Source organism: Vulpes vulpes, chromosome 14 (assembly GCF_048418805.1).
Source record: "Vulpes vulpes isolate BD-2025 chromosome 14, VulVul3, whole genome shotgun sequence".
Lineage (NCBI taxonomy): Eukaryota > Metazoa > Chordata > Mammalia > Carnivora > Canidae > Vulpes > Vulpes vulpes.
The window spans coordinates 45355857-45378913 of record NC_132793.1 but is presented as its reverse complement, the minus strand read 5'-3'; the positions used below and the strand labels follow the sequence as shown (position 1 = coordinate 45378913).

The 23057-nt window shown below is 38.4% G+C and overlaps 1 protein-coding gene across 9 annotated transcripts in view; it reads right to left on the bottom strand.

The window, feature by feature from the left end:
* KIZ (kizuna centrosomal protein) overlaps positions 1-23057 on the bottom strand; it is a 111380-nt gene that overhangs the window by 61901 nt on the left and 26422 nt on the right. For all 9 annotated transcript variants that reach the window (XM_072736518.1, XM_072736520.1, XM_072736522.1 and 6 more), the window contains 2 exons: positions 12524-13169; positions 11820-12144 (listed from right to left, as the gene is read on the bottom strand). In XM_072736518.1, coding sequence (XP_072592619.1) covers positions 11820-12144; positions 12524-13169 — 971 coding nt within the window. The remainder of the gene's footprint in view (positions 1-11819; positions 12145-12523; positions 13170-23057) is intronic.

Below are 23057 nucleotides of genomic sequence, written 5' to 3'. Positions count from 1 at the left end.
GGGTATAAAACAGAACAACATTCTGAAATAGCATATTCTACACGTCAAAAGACAGTCATGAATTTAGAAGCCTCTCTAGTAACCGCATACAGGAAAACAAGAAAGTACTGTGTGCATTCTAAAAAGACAAATTGTTAGAAGACTTGAGAGGACTCATACAGGGAAGAAAGATAAAATGGAAGGGAAGAAAACCTTCCAAGTAACAGATTTAAAGGGGAAAAGGCAAACCAAATTAGGAAGGCTTGACCAAAACTATGCATTTTATAATTAAAAGGGACCCAATGATGGGGTGCCTGGGTGGCTCAGTTGGGTTAAGTGTCTGCCTTCAGTTCAGATCGAGCTCTGCATCGAGCTCCCTACTCAGCAAGGGGCCTGCTTCTCCCCTTGTCTTTCCCACTCCCCCTGCTTGTGTTTTCTCTCTCTCACTGTCAAATAAATAAATATCTTAAAAAGAAAAAAACCAAAAGGGGCCCAGTGATATCTGGTTTCCTTGGTCTTCAGAAAGGAAGCAGCAGTGAGTCAAAGTGATGATGAAGGAGAAGGGAGAGGGCACACAGGGCAAGCTTCCAGTGCTGATACCACTTCTTGATAGAACAGGGCTATTAGGGATGTCCACTCTGTGATAATTAATCAAACAGTGTATCATGATGATTTGTTCCTGCGTTATGCTATACTTCAATCATAAAATTTATTATTTTTTTAAAATTTTTATTTATGATAGTCACACACACAAGAGAGAGAGAGAGAGAGAGAGGCAGAGACATAGGCAGAGGGAGAAGCAGGCTCCATGCACCGGGAGCCCAATGTGGGATTCGATCCCGGGTCTCCAGGATCGCGCCCTGGGCCAAAGGTAGGCGCTAAACCACTGCGCCACCCAGGGATCCCTAAAATTTATTTTTAAAAGTGCATATGACAAGGATTTCAGCTTCTCCTAATGGCATCCTAGGTAATGAACGTGAAGCCTTGCACTAAGAACAAAAACATATTTGAAAAATCTCTTTGATAGCATTAGAGAGGTAATGAAGAATTACAAGATCAAAATATAGAAAAAGGAAATTCAAAGAAATGAACCTAATATGTGGGGCCACTTTTCTTTGAAGAGCATGTGCCAATTCCAGAAGAGGGGGCTGAGAGCCTGAGAAGCTAAGCAGAGCTCAGACAACTTCACAGAGTTAGGAGAATAAAAACTGATGTTCAGGTCTACTAAAGAAGGGAACCCTAATAAGTCATCCACACTTTGAACTGGAACCTTAAAGGGCTACTTTTTGCAGATAAGGGTGAAACAGAATAGTTTGGTAATCAAAGGGACCAAAGTCTGGTTCCAAGCCATCAAAATCCTCATACCTGGATGAAAGAATCCAAGATTGCTTCTGCTCCAGACACCTGCCAGAAGCATAGGTAAATCTTCTTCAGAGAACTTCCTAGGTCTGAAATCACTCTGAAAATGCTTCCATAAAAATTAATGCTAGCCATTAAAAATTACTAGAGATTTGAGAAAAATAAGACAGTGATTAAAAACCAAAAGAAACAAAAGAAAATAGACACACAGGGAGTAAATGGGGGTACAGTGTTTAAGGTACTTATATTATCCAGGAAGAATGTAAAAATAGGTTAACAATAGATTTTTAAAGGTCAGAAACTCATAGATCAAAAATTAGTGAACACACAGATTAGAACTATGTAATTAATAAGTTTGAGCTAATGGAAACATACAGAACTCTACACCTCACAAAGAATTGGATAGACATTCTTTACAAGCACACAGAAGTGTTTATAAAAACTGACCATTACTATGGCCAATCAACAAAGGCCAAAGAGCAGATGCTGTTCAGAGCACATTCTCTGCCAAGAATGTGATAAAACTGGATCTCTAAAATAAAAAGATAATGCTTCTTTCCCCCAATGTTTAAGAACTTAAAAAAAAATCACTTCTCAATAATGCCTATGTTAAAGAAGAAAGTTTAATACTTATTTAGAAACATTTAGATAATTACATTAAAATATTTAAAACTGAATGACATTGATAGTGTTACTTGTCAAAACCAGTGGGATACAAGTTAAGCAGTACTTAGGCGGAAGCTTAAAGCCTTAGAAAAAGAACCACATAATAAATTCCAAGGAAAGAAATAAAGGAATAATGAAGATAATAATAGAAATTAATAAGATTTTTAAAAAGCAATAGGTGGGATCAAATCTGATTTGAAGAAATTAATAAAATAGACAAATCTCATGCAGGGTTGACTGATTTAAAAAAAAATAGGGCAGACATAAACTTATGAATGAGAAAAGGAGCATAATTATTGACATGGTAGAAATTCTAAAATATAAAATAGACCCACACATTTGAGAACTTAGAAAATGGATCTATTTCTAGTATAGTATACATTTGCAAATTGACTTGAGATGAATGAAAACATAAATATATACATGAGCATTTAAGAAATGGAATAAGTAATCAAACAAAAATTGATGGAATATTCACTGGTAGATGCGTCTTGCAAAAAATGTTTAAAGAAGTCCTTCAGGCTGTAACCTTCACAAGGGCTTCTCAGTATTATTCTGCAAGCCTGTCTTTGCTACAGGTCACTCACCTCTTCCGACCCAGGCCAGCAGCTAGGGTGGGATGGCTTGCAAAAGCTGAGGAATCAGGTGCAAAATGGTCAACAGAGCTGTGGGGTTTTTTTTTTGTTTGTTTGCTTGTTTTTTAAATCTCTTGCACAGACACCAGGTAACAATGATTGTGATTACTGTCCATTTTGCTAATGATCATGTCTCAGAACTACTGCCATCTTGGAAACCTGATTCTGGACTTTTTAAGTTTTAACCAAAGTAGAGATAAGGAAAGTCTCAGATTTTTCAGATCAAATAAGTTAGCTGAAACAAGAGAAATTTGCCTTTTGCAAAACTGAAGAAGAAAAGGCAAAACTGGGGAATGATGTGTCAAGTATAACATGAAGAAGATACACCGATGGCCCCACCTGCTGGCACGGGGTTATTTTTCCAGAAGTATAAAGCACAACCTTACTTTGGGAACAAAGGCCAGAATCTGTGGGGGTGGCAAGAAATAGCTCAGGGGGCCACCTGCACTGAGGGTGAGAGGTCATGTCCAAGAAAAACAAATGACAGTAGTGAGGAAAAAAAAAAAGTGAGAACAGGTATCTGAAGGCATCATTACGTCTGAAGCAATATGTTTCCAGCTCCTCTTAAAGTGAATTGAGGGTAAATTCTAAAGGAACAATTATAACATCTGATTCCTGACAATGTGATTTCCAGTAGCAAATCTTTCTCCGATACAAGAACTTCCTTCCTGTGTCTAACTTTGAAGAGGGGCTAAATTAATATCATTGGATGATATTCAATCCATGTGATCACATCTTTGCGACCTTGAGAAACTAAAGCTTTCATGTTACTTAACCTAAAATGGAGCATTACATTTTGCTTTCAGTCCTACTCTGGGGCAGGGGTGGGGGAGGTGGGGTGGGGAAGAACACAGCAACTCTGCAAGTACTTTGTTCAAGTATGAAGAAGGGCACAGCATTTCATTAGCTTATTTGAGACTGGAAGGCACAAAAATCAGTATGGACAGAGTAAAAGGTCAAATTGCCATGGCTTAGTTTTCTTTTTCTAATTAAAGAATTTAATTTGCTCCCTGAGGGGATCTCTGTGTGGCTCAGCGGTTTGGCGCCTGCCTTTGTTCCAGGGCACGATCCTGGAGTCTCGGGATCGGGTCCCACGTCGGGCTCCCCACATGGAGCCTGCGTCTCTCTCTGCCTGTGTCTCTACCTCTCTCTCTCATGAATAAATAAATAAAATCTTTAAAAAAAAATTTGCTCCCTGAACTTTTTTATTCAACCTTATGAAATATTATCCTTGATGACACTCCAGTTATTTAAGCAGGAGAGGATTACTGGGAAACAGTCCAGGGTACCAGTTAGGACTGCAGACTATGGACGTAGGCAGCTGAGTTCAAAGTTCACTGAGCTGCAGTGTGACAGAACATAACCTCTGTTTGTTTCCTTCTCTGTAAAATGGTGATGATAACAGGAATAAATGGGTTATTACAAAGCTGTTATAACGCTGCCTGGAACAGAGTTGATGATACCATAGGCATTATGATTGCAATGTGGATGGAACTATGTGGACAATGTGGATGGAACTAGAAGGTATTATGCTAACCAAAATAAGTCAGTCAGAGAAAGACAAATACCATGATTTCACTCCTCCTAGGGGAAGGGAAGGAAAAATAAAATAATATTAAAACAGAGGGAAGCAAACCATAAGAGACTCCTAACTATAAGAACAAGCTAAGGGTTGCTGGAGGGGAAGTGGGTGGGGGTTAACTGGGTGATGGACACTAAAAAGGGCACTTGAAGTAATGAGCACTGGGTGTTGTATGCAACTGATGAATCAATGACTTCTACTTCTGAAACTAATAATACAGAATAAGTTAATTAAATTGAATGTAAAAAAATTATTTGAAGTCCATTGCTTTCTTATGAGCAATTTAAATTTGAAATTAAAAACACACTCTATTTACGTTAGCACCAAAAAAAGAGAGAAGTACTTAAGAATAAATCTAACAGTATATATGTAGAAGAAGAACTCCAAGAAGAAAACTACAAAACTGATTAAAGAAATCAAAGAACTAAAATAAATGAAGAGATACTCCATGTTCAGGCATAGAAAGTCTCAACATTGTTAAGATGTCAGTTTTTCCCAACTTGAATTCCCAACTCTTGCTCGTTCTTTCTCTTTCTCTTTCTCTTTCTCTCTTTCTCCTTCTCTCCTTCCTTCCTTCCTTCCTTCCTTCCTTCCTTCCTTCCTTCCTTCCTTCCTTCCTTTCTCTCTCTCTCTCTCTCTCTCTCTCTCAGGCTCCACACCCAATATGGGGCTTAAACTCTCGACCCTGAGATCAGGAGTTACATGCTCTACCAACTGAGACAGGCAGGTGCCCCTTTGAATCCCAACTCCGGATTCGATACAATATCAATCAAGAGCCCGGCAAGTTATCTTTCTGGATATTGACAAATTGATTCTACAGTTTATATGGAGCCAACACAGTACTGAAGAAAAGCAAAGTAAAAGGACTGATACTACATGACTTCAAGATTTACTATAAAGCTACTATAAAGAAGACAGCGTGGTACTGGTAAACAATAAATGGCTTAGAATAGAAAGCCCAGAAGCCCAGAAATAGACCCACCAAACTATTCAATTCTTTAATGGAAAAAGGATCATCTTTTCAACAGATGGTATTGGAACAAATAAGACATCCACATGCAAAAAGACAATGAATCTGGAAATTGACATTTTGTCTTTTACAGAAATTAACTCAGAATGGAGCACATATCTAAATGTAAACTGGAAAACCATAATATTTCTAGAAAATAACAAAGGAGAAAATCTAGGTGACCTCAGATTTTGTGGTGAGTTTCTAGATACAGTAGCATAAGCACAATGAAAGAACAAAATTGGTAAGTTTAACTTTGTTAAAATAAAAAACTTTTGGGGGCTTCAAGATGGTGGCAGGGGCTCCAACTAGCTAGGCCCTGCAGTCCTGGAGGGGACAGCACTCATTACTGGGATCCACCACTCTGGAAGAGGCTAAATAAAAAAGAAAGAAAACAAAAAACAAAGACAAAAAAACTTCTGTACTGAAAAAGGCACTGTTAAGAGAATGGAAAGACAAGCCACAGACTGGGAGAAAGTATGAACAAAATACATTATCCCCCTCATAAAGCACTTGTATCCAAAATATGTAAAGAATTCCTTAAGCTCAATAAAAAAAATCAATCCAATTAAAAACTGGGGAAAAGAACTGAACAGGTACTTCCCCAAAGAAGATATACAAATAGTAAATAAAGTATATGAAAACATGCTTAACACCATATGCCATTAGGAAATTATAAACTAAAACATATACCATTGTGTATCTATTAGAACAGTTAAAGTGAAATTGACAATACCAAAGGCTTATAAGGATATGGAACAGGAATTCTCATTCATTGCTGGTGGGAATGCAAAATGGGATAACCACCATGGAAGACAATTTAGCAGTTTCTTACAAAGTTAAACACAGTCTTACCACACAATTTAGCAATTATACTCCTTGATATTTACACAAATGAGTTTAAAAATTATGTCTGCACAAAAACCTGCACACAAATGTCTATAGCAGATTTATTCATCATTCACAAAATGTATAAGTCACAAAGAAGTCCTTCAGTAGATAAATGGATAAATAAACTGTGGTATATTCAGATAACAAAATATTATTCAGCACTATAAAGGAAATGAGCTATCAAGCCATAAAAAAAAGACAAGAAGGAATTTAAAAGGCATGTTGCTTAGGGAAAGAAGTCAATTTGAGAAGGCTACATACTGAATGATTTCAAAAATAAGACATTCTAGTAAAGGTAAAACTATAGAGACAATAGACCAATGGTAACCAGAGGTTTGGGTGAGGGAAGGGAGAAAGAGAGATAAGTAGAGCATAAGGCATTTTCAGGCAGTGAAAGTATTCTGTGATATTGTAAAGGTGCATATACAACATTATGCATTGTAAACAAAGAGAAGTAAAAAAATCCTCAATACTTTGCTTCATTCATTAGAGAAGGAAGCAGAGATATACTGCTTGCATAAAAAACTGCTTGTTAAGTAATGCAGATGTGCCCCCCCCCCCGCCACTTTTCTAGGTCCCTACCAGTCTACCATGTTCCATCCCTGCTTACCTGCATGTGGCCATGTGTTGAAAATGTACTTGCTCAGATGGTGAGGGTATACGGCAAGAAAAAGCACACATCAGCTGCTGGGCCCAGTCCAGATGGCTGCTGGGCCACCCACTTTGCCACCCCAGCACCACACTGGACCCTGAACATATCTGATTCAGCCTGCCTTGAGTCACTACAGGTAGCAATTTCTACTCATACAATCCTTGCAAAGATACAATCTTTGATGCTAATTCTTCAATTGGATAGTATTAATTGTCTATGACTGCATAACAAATTACCACATATTCTGCACAGACCACAAATTTACCTCACAGTTTTCATGGGTCAGAGGTCTGGGTCTAGGTTAGTGGAGTCTTTTTTTTTTTTTTTTTTTTAAGATTTATTTATTTGAGAGAGAATGCGGGTGTGCAAGCAGCGGGGAAGGGCAGCGGAGGAGTGAGGGCAGATTCCCTGCTGAGCCACCCAGGTAAGTGGAGTCTTATGCCCAGTCTCACCATGCAGAAATCAAGGTGCAGGCCAGGTCTGCAATCTTGCCTAAATCTGGGTCTTCTCCAAGCTCACTGGTTGTTGGCAACTGAATTTTCTGCCAACCATTTCCTGCCATGTGGCCTTCTCCCCAACATGGCAGTTTGCTTTTTCAAGGCAAATAGGGGCATATATCAGCTGCTTTGTATTTCTAACTTCATAAGGACCCTTTTTAAAGGCTGATCTGTTTAGGTTAGGCCCACTCTGGATAATTCTTTTTTGATTAGTTCAAAAGCAACTGATTTGAGTCTTTACCATATTTGCAAAATCTTTCATGTCTGTTATATAACATAGACTAATGGTGGGAGGAAAATCCATCAGATGTACAGTCCACTCCACACTCGAGGTAAAGGGATTATACAGAGTGTATGCCAGGAGGCAGGATTTGGGAGCCACCTCAGAATTTTGCCTACCTCATGGATAATTAATCCTGATGAAACTAATCATGTCATATTAATTCTCCTAAAGAAATTACTCACCATACTACCCTTCAGCAGGTGTGCAAAAGATAGAAAATGAACTCTCGACTCATTAACCGGAGAGTCTAGGCCTGCCCTCGGCCATGTCTCAGGCACCATTTTAAACCTTCCTTCACTTCAAGGAGTCCTGTTCAGTGAGCCTTAGTCACACCCTTTGTTCTACCCTGTCTTGCCCTCCATGTTCTCTACATCTGTAAGCCTTCCAGCACTCTCCCTCCAAACCTAACTCACCTCTGCCTACCTCCTTCTTACTCAAAGCCTTGACAGCTTTCAAGATGCTGCATTAGCACCGGTACAAAGCCTTTCCTGCCCTTTGGACTCACACTGAGCTTACCTTCATTTGAATTTGTCCTAAAGTACTGTGGTGGTTTGCAAAAGATGACCATGAACTTCCTTTCCCTGTGTTCCCCCCCCCCCCCCGCCTTTTGTAATGTGACTCTACCACATATCCTATCAAGAGATGGACGACTTGACTTTTCCACCTCTTGACTCTAGGCTGGGGTCTGTGATTTTCTTTAGCCACAGGACACTAGCAAATGTGACTCAGGCAGATACTATAAAGCATCTGGGCCCTGGGGCTTGCCCTTTTGCTGTCCTGGGAACTCGGCTACCAGCATCAGGTGACAGGTTGAACTATTCTCCTGGATGAAGAGGGACATATGGCCAAATTACTCTGTGGCACCAACTGACACTGGGCCATACCCAACACATGAAAAGTAATGTCTGATGTCTTAAGTCATGGAGCTTTGTACCAACGTTTGCAGCAAATGATTTACTCCTAAAAAATAAGATTCTGGGTCCTCCTTTTTGATAGTTTTCTCCTTCAGCTTCATTTTAGTATGCTTTCTTGTGAGAAGGGTTAATTATAACTTGTGATAAAGGAGCTGTGCATGAAGCACAGGCTGATTTTCAGTATCTGGAAGTATCCATAGGATTGAGTCATGAAGCTTTTCAAAAGCACTTGGCTTTTAGGTAGAAACAATCCAAGTGTTCATTAACAGATGAATGTTAATGAACATTAAATGTGGCATATCCACAATATACCACATTTTGTATATCCATACACTGGAATATTATTTAACCATAAAATAGAACGAAGTTCTGATATTTACAACCTGTTTAAACCTTAAAGATCTTTTTTTTAAAACCTTAAAGATCTTATACTAAGATCAGAAATAAGCCAGACACAAGAGATCAAATATTGTCTAGTTACCAACAGAATAGACAAATTCATAGATAGAAAGTAGATTAGAGATTACCAGAGACTGGGAGGAGGAAAGAATGGAGAGTTACTGCTTAATGGAGTTTATATTTGGGGTGAGGAACGACTTTTGTAAATAGTGGCAATGGCTGTACACTACGGTGAAATGTCACTAAATTATATGCTTAAAATGGTAATTTTTAAATGTTTTTTATATCATAAGTACAATTTTTATAAATCAGTAATGTAATGTATCCCAAACCCTTATACTGTACACTTAAAATGGGTGGATTGTATGGTATGTGAATTATATTTCAAAGAAACCATTCACTTTTTTCCTAAACAAAACTAACAAAAACCAAACAACACAAAAATAGTCCTTGGCTTCAGTTTTCTCCTCAGATGGGAGCTATTTAGCATACTGCACTCTTCTTTTCACCTTTATTGCCGGGAAGCTTAAGACCATGTTTTCTGTTCAAATACAGCAATTCAGCTGGCAGAGATGTGCTAAAACATAACTATCATCATCATTATCAGAGGTTCCAGTTTTCTGTTCATATCTTTCTATGTGTCTGTCTGTGTCCCACTTCCTCACCCTTCTTAGCCAAAATTCATTCAAGTGACTTTTCTCCAAGCCCCCAAAAGACCCTGAAGTAAACTGAGATAATGAACCTTGGAGGTCACAATGTTGGCTGTGTAAATACAATGATATAGCCCCAGACTAATAACCCACAGTGCAAAGAAGAATAACTCATGCTAAAGAACAAATAAGAGAAAGTAGGGCCTCTAAAGCAGCGAGAATGTCAGCAGGTTAACCAGCATCATTTAAAACCACTTTCAACCTATTCGTGGTGAGTACTTTCACCACAAAAAATCAATAGGCTCAAATTTGATAGTACAGACATCAAACAGTACTGACTGACCTTTCATTCTGGGGGCATTCTCTTTAAGGCAAATATTTAAAAATTCCCCAAATTCCCATATTTTCTAATAAATTTTGGAAAACCATATACCCAAATTCTAAGGAGCTTGGCTTTAAGGTCATAGGAAAAAGTCATTCATCTAGAAGAAAAGGAGATAGTATGTTCTTAATTCCACACACCTAATCAATGTTTTTCATCTCAGAAAAAGACTAAATCCTGAGTAAATACACTAGCCCCTTGGTTAGCCTACCAAAGTACTAACTTGGCCAATGAACCGCTATAGAAAGAAGCCTGTGAATACAAAATCCAAAATAGATTGTTATCTTCAGTAATAAAGTTTCTGATGATGTAGTATGTAATACCTATACCTCTTTGATGGCAAAAAAGTGTTATGACAAGAAAAATCTATTTGGCTTGCTTCCACAATAAATCAGGACAGGAAATTTGTCAGTTCTTCCATCTATAGTGCAAGTACTGTGTCCTTGGGAGTGCTCTTAATTAATACTTCTTGAATGTCAGCTTGGAGTTATTCAGACTATGAACTTTTCACATAAGTAGATTACGAATGTTAAAAAGCAATATATTGAAAGGGACAAGTGTTCTAAAAGAGAATATATACCCTAATACACAAGAATGCCCACTTAGCTTTTCCTGTTGCTGAGATGGTTGAAAAGAGTGACACCATCACGGTATGAAAGAAAGTTCTGGGGGTAGTGTGGAGGCTTGGGAGGCAAGCTGTATAGAAGGTCTGCCCCAATGGCTCAAATGTCACCTCTATGTCCCTGGCCTTGGTTTCCTCATTTTTAAGAGATGAGATCTACATTGGGTTGTTAACTTAGGTTCCTTCTACCCCTACAAGAGATGTGATGCTATTTTCACTACACAATTGGTTTTCTAACAGTCTCCATGTTCTCTACACAAGTCAGTTAATAGAAAACCATCTATGAACTTTTATGGGTTGGATATTTTTTTTTAATTTTTTTAAAATTTTTATTTATTTATGATAGTCAGAGAGAGAGAGAGAGAGAGAGAGAGAGAGAGAGAGAAAGGCAGAGACACAGGCAGAGGGAGAAGCAGGCTCCATGCACTGGGGAGCCCGATGTGGGATTCGATTCCGGGTCTCCAGGATCGCGCCCTGGGCCAAAAGCAGGCACCAAACCGCTGCGCCACCCAGGGATCCCAGATATTATTTTTTAAGATTTATTTATTTACTTTAGAGAGAGTGTGTGTGCATGAGTGGGGTGAGGGGCAAAGGGAGAGAATTTTCAAGCAGACTCCCTGCTCAGCACAGAGTCTGACAGGGGACTCAATCTCATGACCCATGAGATCATAGCCTGAGCCAAAATCACGGGTCAGATGCTCAACCAAATGAGCCACCCAGGTGCCCCTATGAGTTGGATATTTTAAGTGCTCAGAATATATAATACTGATGTTGTTCCTATTTAACATTAAAGATTCCAGGGTCTTCATATTTATATTCAGAAAACGAAAGCTGACTTAGAAATACACTTGGCAGAACTCAAACTCTTATTAAACCATAAGATACCATGACAAGGAATAGAAGGATTAAGCAAATTAATTAGATACAAAGTTCTTAGCCTCTAAAGCTGAACTCCTAGTTAAGTTTAACTATTTGTCACCTTCTTTGTTACCACAACTTCAAAATGATTTATTTTCTACAAGGCTGGAGGGCAGGGTGTGGGGGGAAATAACTCACGAATTAACCAAGGATCGATTGGATATAATTGTAAACTGCCAATCACCATGATTCAGACTTTAAAAGCTATTTCATTAAACAAAACAAAAGAAAGAAAATTAGAGCTTGTCTACAAGACTGTTCATGACACTTAAGGAACTTACTCATCTATGGCTAAGGGTTCAATAATACATTCCCAGTGGAATGGTCTCTAAAAATGTCTATAATTAAAAACAGAACAATAAAAAAAATTGAATGGCTTACTCTCTTGTTGGTGAGTTAGTGGAGGATTCTTTTTTTGAATCAGGAGAGCTTAGGGTTTGCAAAATACAATTATGTTTTTCGGTGGACAGGGCATCTCTTTCTTGCTCAGAGTGGATTAATTTTAAGGCCTCTATTCCATCTTCTCCCTTGATCTTGTCACTTGGATTTGGCTGTGGTTCTGGACTCTTGAAAATGAGATCATCTTCACTTACAGAGACTGTGAGGTCGCTGCTGCTGCTGCTGCTGCTCAAACTTTCCTCTTCCTGCTCTTCCTGCATTTTTCTGAAGGGTTTCTGTGACTCTGGGTCCCTGGGAGGAAGATGATCTGTAAAAGCAGATATGAATAGATTACCGATCACTAATTTCAGGGAGAGGTGAACATGTTCTGCTTCGAGGGCAGAATTGGTCAGCTAAAGAAAGATGTGTAGAAACAACCCACAACTAATTATAGTATGTGAAAAATCACTACAAGTATATTTTAAAATATCACAGTGGGTTTTAAAATCAGCATATTAGCTTGTAAAATATTTCCATGCCTATATTCAAGAATTCATTAGAATGGAATTTACTGGCCAACGTCACTGGCTTGTTTTTCTAACAGAGATAAAATTAAAGAGTGTATGTCGTTCTGACAGGAGACTGCTACGACCCCCAAAACTAAACCCCAATAAAAATCAGCAAACAATCTCAGCCTCTCACCCCACCTGAGCAACCTTCCCAAGCCGAACCCTTCTCTTGAGAACACTCATTTTCAGATGCGCAGCATTCCGAGGCTGATATGGGAGCACCTGGCAGTCCGGCTCTTTCTTCCTTGACTTCAATATGTTCCTGTGTCAGTATTTCTCCCTCTGATCCCTCTGATCTGTTGGAACTGTCACACTTTACATCAGTAGTTCTGTTCTCTGGACTTAATCTTGCCAGCAACAGGGAATGGAGTTGGGCAGACTTTTTGCCTTCAGATAAACTACTCTCGCCGTGATGTGTGTTGCTTCCTATCTGCGAGCAGTGAGTTTGTTCCTCCTCAGACAATGCGCTGCCTGTGACTGGCATTTTCTCACCAATCTGAAGAGATGTCTTGCCATCTATTTTGTCAGACTTCTTTAAGCGCTGTGTGTCACTGTGAGTTTGTCCTACACAGCTGTCTGTCACGTCACCACTCCGGGCTGGCTGTCGGCGTGAATGTGGGTCAGGGATTGAAACACTCTTTGTGGGCTGGGGAGATTTCTGCTCTGCATGGAAACCTCTGATGCTCAACATGGCTGACATTTGGCGGCCCATAAAGATTGTTGCTGGGTGATACAGTCCTCTTGACGCGGCTGTCCCCGAGTTAATTCCTACCTGCCTTGCAACCTGCGACACCAAAGGAGACGTGAGTTAAATGTATTATGGATAAATGGGTAGGTTGTTTAGGTTGTGCTCAGATGAAGTGAAGAAAAGGAAGTGTGACCACCAAAATGAATACCGACCTCGCTCGTGGCTTCCACAAAATAAGTCAGAAAAACAATGCAGTCCATACTATTTATTTATTTAAGATTTTATTTATTCATGAGAGACACAGAGAGAGAGAGAGAGGCAGAGACAGAGGCAGACGGAGAAGCAGGCTCCTAGCAGGGAGCCTCATGTGGGACTTGTTCCTGGGACCCTGGGATCACAGCCTGAGCCGAAGACAGATGCTCAACCGTTGAGCCACCCAGGTGCTGGGTCCATACTATATATAATTTGAATAACAATACTGGTTCACAAAATATTGCCCAGCAACTATGGAATTGGTATTTTTCAAAAACAGGTGCACATCGCCCAACTATGTGAAAGTACTTAATGCCACCGAATGGTACACTTACACATGGCTAAAATGGTAAATTTTATGTTAAGTATATTTTACAATTTAAAAAAAAAGCTAGAATTTCTAACCACTTTTCACAGAGAAGCTTGGATTTCATAGAGCTAGGGAAATATTAGACAAAAAGAAAGAAAGAGTGGGAGGAAGGAAGGGAAAGATGCATTAAAAGGACTAGAGGAGGTTTCAAAACTCTATTTCTAGTATTATGCACAATATTAAAAAAAACTTCAAATAATCACATTCAGGATTACATTAAAATATACCTCATTTGTGCAAAATAATCCTAACTGCCAGTCAAACTGCAAATAACAACAGCAGTTTTTCCTGAACATCTTCAAGTAATCTTAAACACATATAAAGCAATTGAAATTTGCTGTCATGTTCTATGCAACTGATGAATTACTGAACTCTACATCTGAAACTAATGATATATGATATGTTCACTGATTTTTTCTTTAAGATTTCATTTATTTATTTGACACACGGGGGGGGGGGGAGAGAGCGAGAGCATGCGTATGCACACAAGCAGGAGGAACAGCAGAGGGAAAGGAAGAAGCAGACTCCCCGTTGAGCAGGGAGCCTGACATAGGGCTGGATCCTAGGACCCTGGGATCATGGCCTGAGCTGAAGGCAGATGCTTCACCAACTGAGCCACCCAGGCACTCCTATGTTAACTAACTGAATTTAAATAATAAGAAAAAAATAAGAATAAACTTACTGTCATATCTATGGGGAAAATGAGTATTGTCTCTTCATTAAAAAGAGAGGGGGATGGAAAAAAAAGAGAGGTGAGGTGCTGAGTGGAGCAACAGAAGCAACTGGTTCAGTGGCTTGATCACAGACACATAATGGTAAGTAGAACTGGAAGTAACAATAATGAAACCTTGAAGTTAAGTGCTTTTCTCCTAAAGGGACCAAAGCATTTCTATATACTTAATACTATTTAGTTCACAGAGCCCTATAGAATAGATGGGGAGATGTATTCACATCTCTCTTCCATGGATGGGAAAATATGAGGCCCAAATTTTAAGAAAGAAAACATTACACACTCAGCTGAAATCAGAATCCAGGTCTTGCTTCTCTTCAAATATACTGTCCCTCCCTGAAACCATAAACCTTCTAGAAAACATGGGCAGTAATCTCTCTGCCATGAGTCTTAGCGACAATTTTCTAAGTATGTCTGCCTCTGTGGGCAAGTAAACAAAAGCAAAAGTAAAGTATTTGGATACACCAAAATAAGCTTTTGTACAGTGAAGGAAATCATCAGTAGAACAAAAAGGCAACCTACTGAATGAGTGAAGATATTTGCAAATGATACATCTGATAAGGGGTTAATATTCAAAATATATAAAGAACTTCTACAACTCAACACCAAAAACCCTAATAATCTGATTAAAAATGGGCAGAGGACCTGAATAGACATTTTTCCAAAGAAAACATACACATGGACAACAGACACATGAAAAGATGCTCAACATCACTAATAATTGGGGAAAATGCAAATCAAAACCACAATGAGCTATCATCTCACAGTCAGAATGGCTAGAATAAAAAAGACAAGAAATAAAAAGTGTTGGTGAACATGGAAAGAAAAAGGAACACTTGTGCACTCTTGGTGGGAATGTAAATTGGTGCAGCTTCTGTGGAAAATAGTATGTTATTTCCTCAAAAATTTAAAAATAGAAATACCATATGATCCAGTAACTCCACTAAGGGTACTGACCCAAAGAAAACAAAAACACTAATTCAAAAAGATATATGCACCCCTATGTTTATTACACCATTATTTATAACAGCCAAGATATGGAAGCAACCTAAGTGTCTTCTGATAGATAAATGGATAAAGAAGATGTAGTGTGTATGGATAAATGGATAAAGAAGATGTAGTGTGTGTGTATGCATGTATATATGTGTACACACATGAGCACATACCCTATGGAATATTACTCAGCCATAAAAGAATTAGATCTTGCCATTTGCAACATCATTGATAGAGCCTAGAGGACATTATGGTAAGTGAAATAAGGCAGAGAAAGACAAATACCACATGATTTCACTTATATGTGGAATATAAAAAATAAATGCAACAATAAGCAAATTTTTGTTAAAAAAAAAAAGCAGAAACAGACATATAAATACAGAGAAAAAACTGATGGTTGTCAGCGGGAAAAGAGGGGAGAGAGAGGTAAAATGGGTGAAGGGGAGTCAGAGGTATACGCTTCCAGTTATACAATGGGTAAGTCATGGGGATGAAAGGTTCAGCATAGGGAATATAGTCAATGATACTGTAATAGCACTGTATGGTGACAGACAGTAGCTATACTTGTGGCTATGAGCATAGCATAATGTATAGAGGTGTTGAATCACTATATTGTACACCTGAAACTAATGTAACATTTTGTGTCAACTATACTTCAATTAAAAAAATGAAAAAAAAAAAGAAATAAATAGCATTAATAAGGGTAACTACATTGGTAAACATAAAAGATAGCATAAATCCATTTTTATAACTTTTTTCTCCCATATGATTGAAAAGCCAAGTACATCAAGCAATAATTATAAATATATGTGGATGAGCAGCACGTAAGATATAAAGACATACTTTATACTACAACTACACCACAAAGGAGTGGGAAAGGAATGGAGTATACAGGAGACAAATTTTGGCATGCTATTAAAGTTAGTATTAGTCTAAAATAGATTATTTTAAGCTAAAATATTAATTATAATACCAGGAAACCCACAGTAACAGACATGACAAGGAATTAAAATAGCACACTAGAAAATATATGTTTAATGCAAAAGAAGGCAGTGTGAAGGATTAAAAGAACAAAAAAGATATATGGAAAACAAAGTACAAAATGGCAGAATCAAATTCTACCTTTTTAGTATTTTTTAAAGATATATTTATTTATTTGAGATAGAAAGGGAGAGGGAGAAAAGTGGGGGGAGGGACAGAGGGAGGGAGGGAGAGAGAGAGAGAGAGAGAGAGAATCTCATGTAGACTCTCCACTGAGCACAGAGCCCAATGTGGAGCTCAATTTCAGGATCCTGAGATCATGACCTGAGCTGAAATCAGGAGTTGGATGCTTAACCCAGGCACCCCGAAATCTTAACTTTTTAGTAATCACATTAAATTTAAATGGATTAAACACTACAATTAAAGTCAGAGATTGGCAGAGTGAATGTTTAAAAAGCCATTATCCAACAAAATGCTCTCTAAAGTGACTCATTTTAGATTCAAAGACACAAATAGGTTGAAAGAACAAGAAAGGAAAATGAAAAAATATACTATGTAGATAGTAACCAAAAGAAAGCTGAAGTGGCTATACTAATATCAGACAAAATAGAAGATCTAGATAAGTAGGCAGAAGATCAATAAGGAAATAGAAGACTTGAACAACTATACACCAACTAGACCTAACAGACATATACAGAAGTATCTACCCACCACCAGCAGAATCCATATTCTAAATTGCACATGGAAAGATCCATATTTTAGGCAATAAATCAAGTCTTAATACATTTAAAGGAGTTGAAAGTATGTTCTCTGATGACAATGAAATAAAATTAGAAGTCAAAAAAAAGAAGGAAATTTGGTAAATCCAAAAATATGTGAAAATTACTCCTAAATAATGGGTCAAAAAGAAATTACAGGAAAAGAGTTAGAGATAAATGAAAAGGAAAATACAATATACTAAAACCTATAAGAAGCAGCACTTAGAGGGAAATTCATAACTGTAAAAGCCTATACTGAAAAAGAAGAAAGAACTCAAATCAACAGCCTAACCTTCCATGTTAAGAAATTTTAAAAAGAAGGGGCACCTGGGTGGCTCAGTCAGTTGAGCATCCAACTCCTAATTTTGGCTTGGGTAATGATCTCAGGGTCAGGGAATCAAGCTCTGCACTGGGCTCCACACTCAATACGGGCTGCTTGAGATTCTCTCTCTGCCTCTCCCTCTGCACCCCTCCTCATGTGTGCACACCTGTGGGCATGTGCTCTCTTTCTCAAATAATAGATAAGATCTTAGAAGAAAAGAAATTTTAAAAAGAAGAGCCAGTTAAATCCAAAGTGAGCATAAAGAGGGAAATAATAAAGATCAGAGCAGAATTAGAGAAAAGCAATAGTGACAATCAACAAAACCAAAAGCTGATTCTTTGAAAAGATCAACAGATTGGCATACCTCTAGCTAGACTAAGGAAAAAAAGAAGAATTTAAGTTATCAAAATCAGAAATCAAAAGGGAGCGCTTTGTGACCAACCTTACAGATATAAAAAAGGTTATAACAGAATACTACAAATAATTATATGCCAACAAATTAGACAACCTAGACAAATTGGACAAATTCTCGGAAAGACACACACTACTAAAACTGACTCAAGAAGAAAGAAAAAATCTGAATAGACTTGTAGCAAGAAATTCAATTAGTAATCAAAAATTTCCCACAGAGAAAAGTCCAGGACCAGGCTTCACTGGTTAATTCTACCAGAAATCTATAGGGTTAACACCAACCCTTCATAAACTCTTCCAAAAATAGGCAAGGAAGCAATACATCTCAACTCATTCTACAAGGCCAGTCCCTAAGATCAAAACCAAAGATGTCTTTAAAAAAGAAAACTACAAGCTAATATTTCTTATGAATATAGTTGTGAAAATTCTCAGCAAAATACTAGTAAACTGAATTCAGGAACACATAAAAAGAATTATATATACCATGACTATGTAGGATTTATGCCATGAATACAAATTTGATTCAACATGAAAATCAAGTAATGTAATACATTATGCCAATAAAGGGGGGAAGAAAAAACAAAAGATTATCTCCATAGACATAGAAAAAGCATTTGTTAAGATCCAACACATGTTCATGATAAAAAGCAACAAAGAAACTAGGAAAAAAAAGGGAACTCCCACAACTTGATAAAGTGCTTCTATGGAAAACACATAGGTAACATCATAGTCAATGGTGAAAGACTAAAAAGCTTACTCCCTAAGATCAGGATTAACACAAGAATATCTGCTTTTACCACTTCTACTTAATAAGGCACGCAGATTCTAGCCAGGATAGTATGGCAAGAAAAAGAAATGGAAGGCATCAAGACTTCAAAGGAAGAAGTAAATTATCTCTATTGACAAATGACATCATCTCATATAAAAAAAAACCCTCAGGAATCACAAGAAACAATTAGAGGTAATAAGTTCAGCAAGGATGTAGGATACAAGAGCAATATACAAATAGTAATAATTATTTCTATACACTAGCAATAAACAACTGAAACTGAAATCAGAAAACAATTCTATATACAATAGCATAAAAACATAGAAGAATAAGTTTAAAAAGAAGTACAAGACTTGTATACCAAAAACTGGCATTGGCATGGCATTCTTACAGAAATTGGCCAGCTGATGCTAAATTCATATGGAAATATGAGGAACCCAGAATAACCAAAACAATTTTCCAAAAAAAAAAGAGCAAACTTGGAGACCTAATATTTCTGACTTACAAAACTTATTACAAAACTAGGGTAATTGTAGACTGTACTGGCATGAGGATATACATAAAGATCAATGGAACAGAATTCAGAGTCCAGAACTATCCATGCAACTTGAAAAGTAGTTTTGAAAGTTCAGTGGCTCAGTGGTTGAGCATCTGCCTTTGGCTCAGGTTGTGATCAGGTCCTTGGATCAAGTCCTGCATCAGGACTGGCCTGGGAGCTTCCCTCACTGCTGTGCAGCAGCCTGGAGTGGAGCCAGGTACAACAACCAGACAATGACAGGAGCTAAGGAATAAGCCCCTCCCTCTCCTGCCCCTCCTCTGGGTTCGAGGACACTGAGGTGTGTGTTACACAGTCTTCCGAGGATTCCCGATGGAACTGAGATCCAGGTGTTCACAGTGGTAACCTACTTGGGTCATACACTACTGGTCGTATCGCTCTCCTCTCTCCTCTATCTGAGCTTCCTGGGACCACCTCTCAGATAAACCACTTACACTCCAATCTTGTCTCAGGTTCTACTTCCATGAGATTCCAATCTATTTCTCTTTAAATATGGATACTTCAGGAGAGTCTTATGACCCCTTTTCCCTTGCCATGATGTTTTTATTTCAATCGTGTGTCCCCTCCATATCACTGGTCACTTTAGCCCTTGGAGATGAGCCCAGGCCCTACAATGGCCTGCCTTGGTCAGGCTGCTCCTGGGAGCTGCAGTCTGTCCTCTGGGAGTGAAACCTTTCCATCATGAAACACTGGGGTGTCTTCCTTGTCTGGTGCCTCCCCTACATCAGGGCTGCTCCCAACCACAACTCTACCACCTCTCCTGTCAGGGCTCCACCACGGCACCAGGTGCGCATCTGTCTTTTCGTTTAGAAGTTCTTCAGTATGGCTTTCAGGTATTTCTTCTGCCCCACCAAGCCTACTCAAGCAGATGCTCCTTCTATTAGAAACATGAGCAGTTCAGAGACAGGCACTCTGCTTTCCTTGGCTCATCCGACATAGCTGGAATACTGAAACCATTTCACTCTCTCCCAAGGTTGGGGACAAATGCAACATCTAAATGGGTAATTGAAATATTTTGCATGATGTGGCCAGGCTGTTTTTATTGGATCAGGAATTTCTCCCGACTTATAAAGAACATTTCACCCATACCACCCTAAGTGGCAGGGAAACAAGATGGCTAACAGCACAGACGCCAAAGTAAAAATGGTTTGGATTTGAGTTTTGGCTCTGCTTCCCTGTGTAGTTTTGGGCAAGTTAATCAACCCCTCTGAACCCTGCCATGAAATGAGGATAACAACAGTATTTACTTCCAGGATTGTTGAATATATTAGATGAGTTGATGAATATAAAGTGCTTAATGTAGCACCTGGCACAGAGTAAGTGTGCAATTATCATTAGCCATTGTTACTATTCGTATCAGAAGTGGAAGTATCAACCTGCATAACCATTCTCCATGTAACCCTTGCAGGAAGGTTTATAACAGCAAAGTGAACTCCCCAGTTAGCCTTTAGTCCTATGACCTCCAGCCAAGCCTAGCGCCGTATAATCCAGCTGTAAAGTCTCTAGTTTAGTTCTACTTTTAGTAGAATATGTTTCACAGTACAACAGTTCAAAGAAACTTCACAATCTCTACCCCCAAATTTATACTCTCATTCACAAATATCATCTGCATCTCTTTTGGGTACATAGGATTTGATGTGTTTTTATGTATATTCTTTAGTCATTGCTCATATGAAAAACTGAGCACTAGAACATACCTAAAGACTAACAGAATTAGAGTTTACTCCCAAGACAAAAAATGCAATATATAATAGAGGGAAAGTATTATTAAATTATAGTAAAATTTGTGAGGATTCGAGGGCGGGGGGCTCCAACTTTGTCTTTTTGCTATTAACCAAAAAACAAAAGTCTACTAAGTAAACTAATAGTGGAAACAACTTGGGGAATGAGTAGACCAATTATTTATTCTTGTAAAAGAACACATGACTCTGAAGAGCAGCCATTGGATGTATGAAAGCTCTGGATGTCCTATTATGAAACCAAACTAGAGTTTTACATTAAGAAGATGGACAACTACTACCTCATGACTTTTCTTAGTAGATATCCAAGTTCCTGCTATGGTTAAAAAGTACACAACCACTTAAAAGACCTATCTTTTGGGATGCCTGGGTGGCTCAGCAGTTGGGTGTCTGCCTTCCGCCCAGGGCGTGATCCTGGAGACCTGGAATTGAGTCCCAAATTGGGCTCTCTGCATGGAGCCTGCCTTTCTCTCTCTCTTGAATGGATGGATAAAATCTTAAAAAAAAAAAGACATCCTACCTTTTATAATTCAGAAGTATCACTAATTGGATAAACCCTTTCCCCCTCCTTAGTGTTTTCCACTTCAATGGTAACCTCCAAATTAGGCTCTTAATTCTTCCTGTCTGAACCAACTTTGATTTCTTCAGTTCTATCAACTCCTTCCCTCAGTTCATCCTGCACAGCACTACCAGCCTCATCTTCCTGCACCTGCACATCTGTGATGTCACTGCTCTATCCACAAGCCCTGCCTTCACCTGCCCCAACATACATGGACACACACACATGTATTCATAGATACATGCACACACGGGTTCCAGGAGGAAATCTCAATTCTTCACCTGGTACTAAGTTGTTCTATGATGTAACTTTCCAAACTCATTGTCTACCACTTCCCTATAAGAATATCAGACTTTAACCAGGCTGAATAACTACCCACTGGGCTTTCTTGCTTCTGCTCCTTTACTCATAACATCTCTGAACCTTAGAATGTCTACCATATTCCCCCTGACTGACATCCTTCCCATTCCTGCATGCTAGTTCAAATGCCACCTCCTCCACCAAGCCTTGGGATACTCATGTCAGTGGAAGCACATCTTTTTTCTTCATGTAGCACATGCCTACCCCATGTAACCAGCATTTATCACATACTACCCTGGGCCTCAGAAAGGGCATCTCCTTGAAGGCAAACACTGGAATTCATAGTAGGACCTACTGTGGCTTCTCACGCAAATCAGTTGCTCAGAACATATTTATTGACTTCAATGGTGACACTATACTGTGCTTCAGGCCAGTCCCTGAAGACCGACATCTCTGGGAACAGAGACTAATACATTTGTCTAAAGAAGAGATGTGTGGATTTCCACTGGGGAAAAAAAAATTAACTCATATGCTAAGAAATTGTTCTAGAATTGGTATATAATAAGGATTAACCAATTCATCATTTTACTGAAATGTATTTACCTTTTAATTGATGGAAAATCAATAGGAAATTGAAAATGACAAGATGTAAATTTCTCAAAATGTTACCTAATTGATTCTTACACATAGTCTATCATCAAAGCTTTTAAGAAGATGACACTTCTCAGCATAAAGTGAAATACTTCTCTTCTAATTATTATATGTAACATCTTTAAGGGGTTGTAAGCTATATGTCTCTTGCCCTAATTTTCAACGTAACTTAAAAGGAGACTACATAACTGTATGTAAGGTAAGGAATCAGTAGTGCAAATAGAAAAAAAAGAAGTCTCCCATTTTACCTAAGTACCATTGACACTGCCATACTAAAATGCATTTATCAGGAATGGCATAGAAAGAACAAACTGGTTTATAGATTAAAAACGTCAATTATTTTGTGACCCAATGTCAAACAGAAACACTGCCTGAATGGTTTAGGAGTCTATCACATCACACCACATTTGGCATACATCTAATGGTACAGAAATCATTTATCATTAAAGGCCTTTTTTATATAGGTCAAGGTTGCTGGGCCTTGGTGTTTTGTATCTTACAGTTTAAAGAATGCTCTAAATTCTGTTTTTTAACTTTTTAATCTTTGGGAAGGAAAACTAAAACTTCCTATAAACTCAGCTTAATGCCTGCTA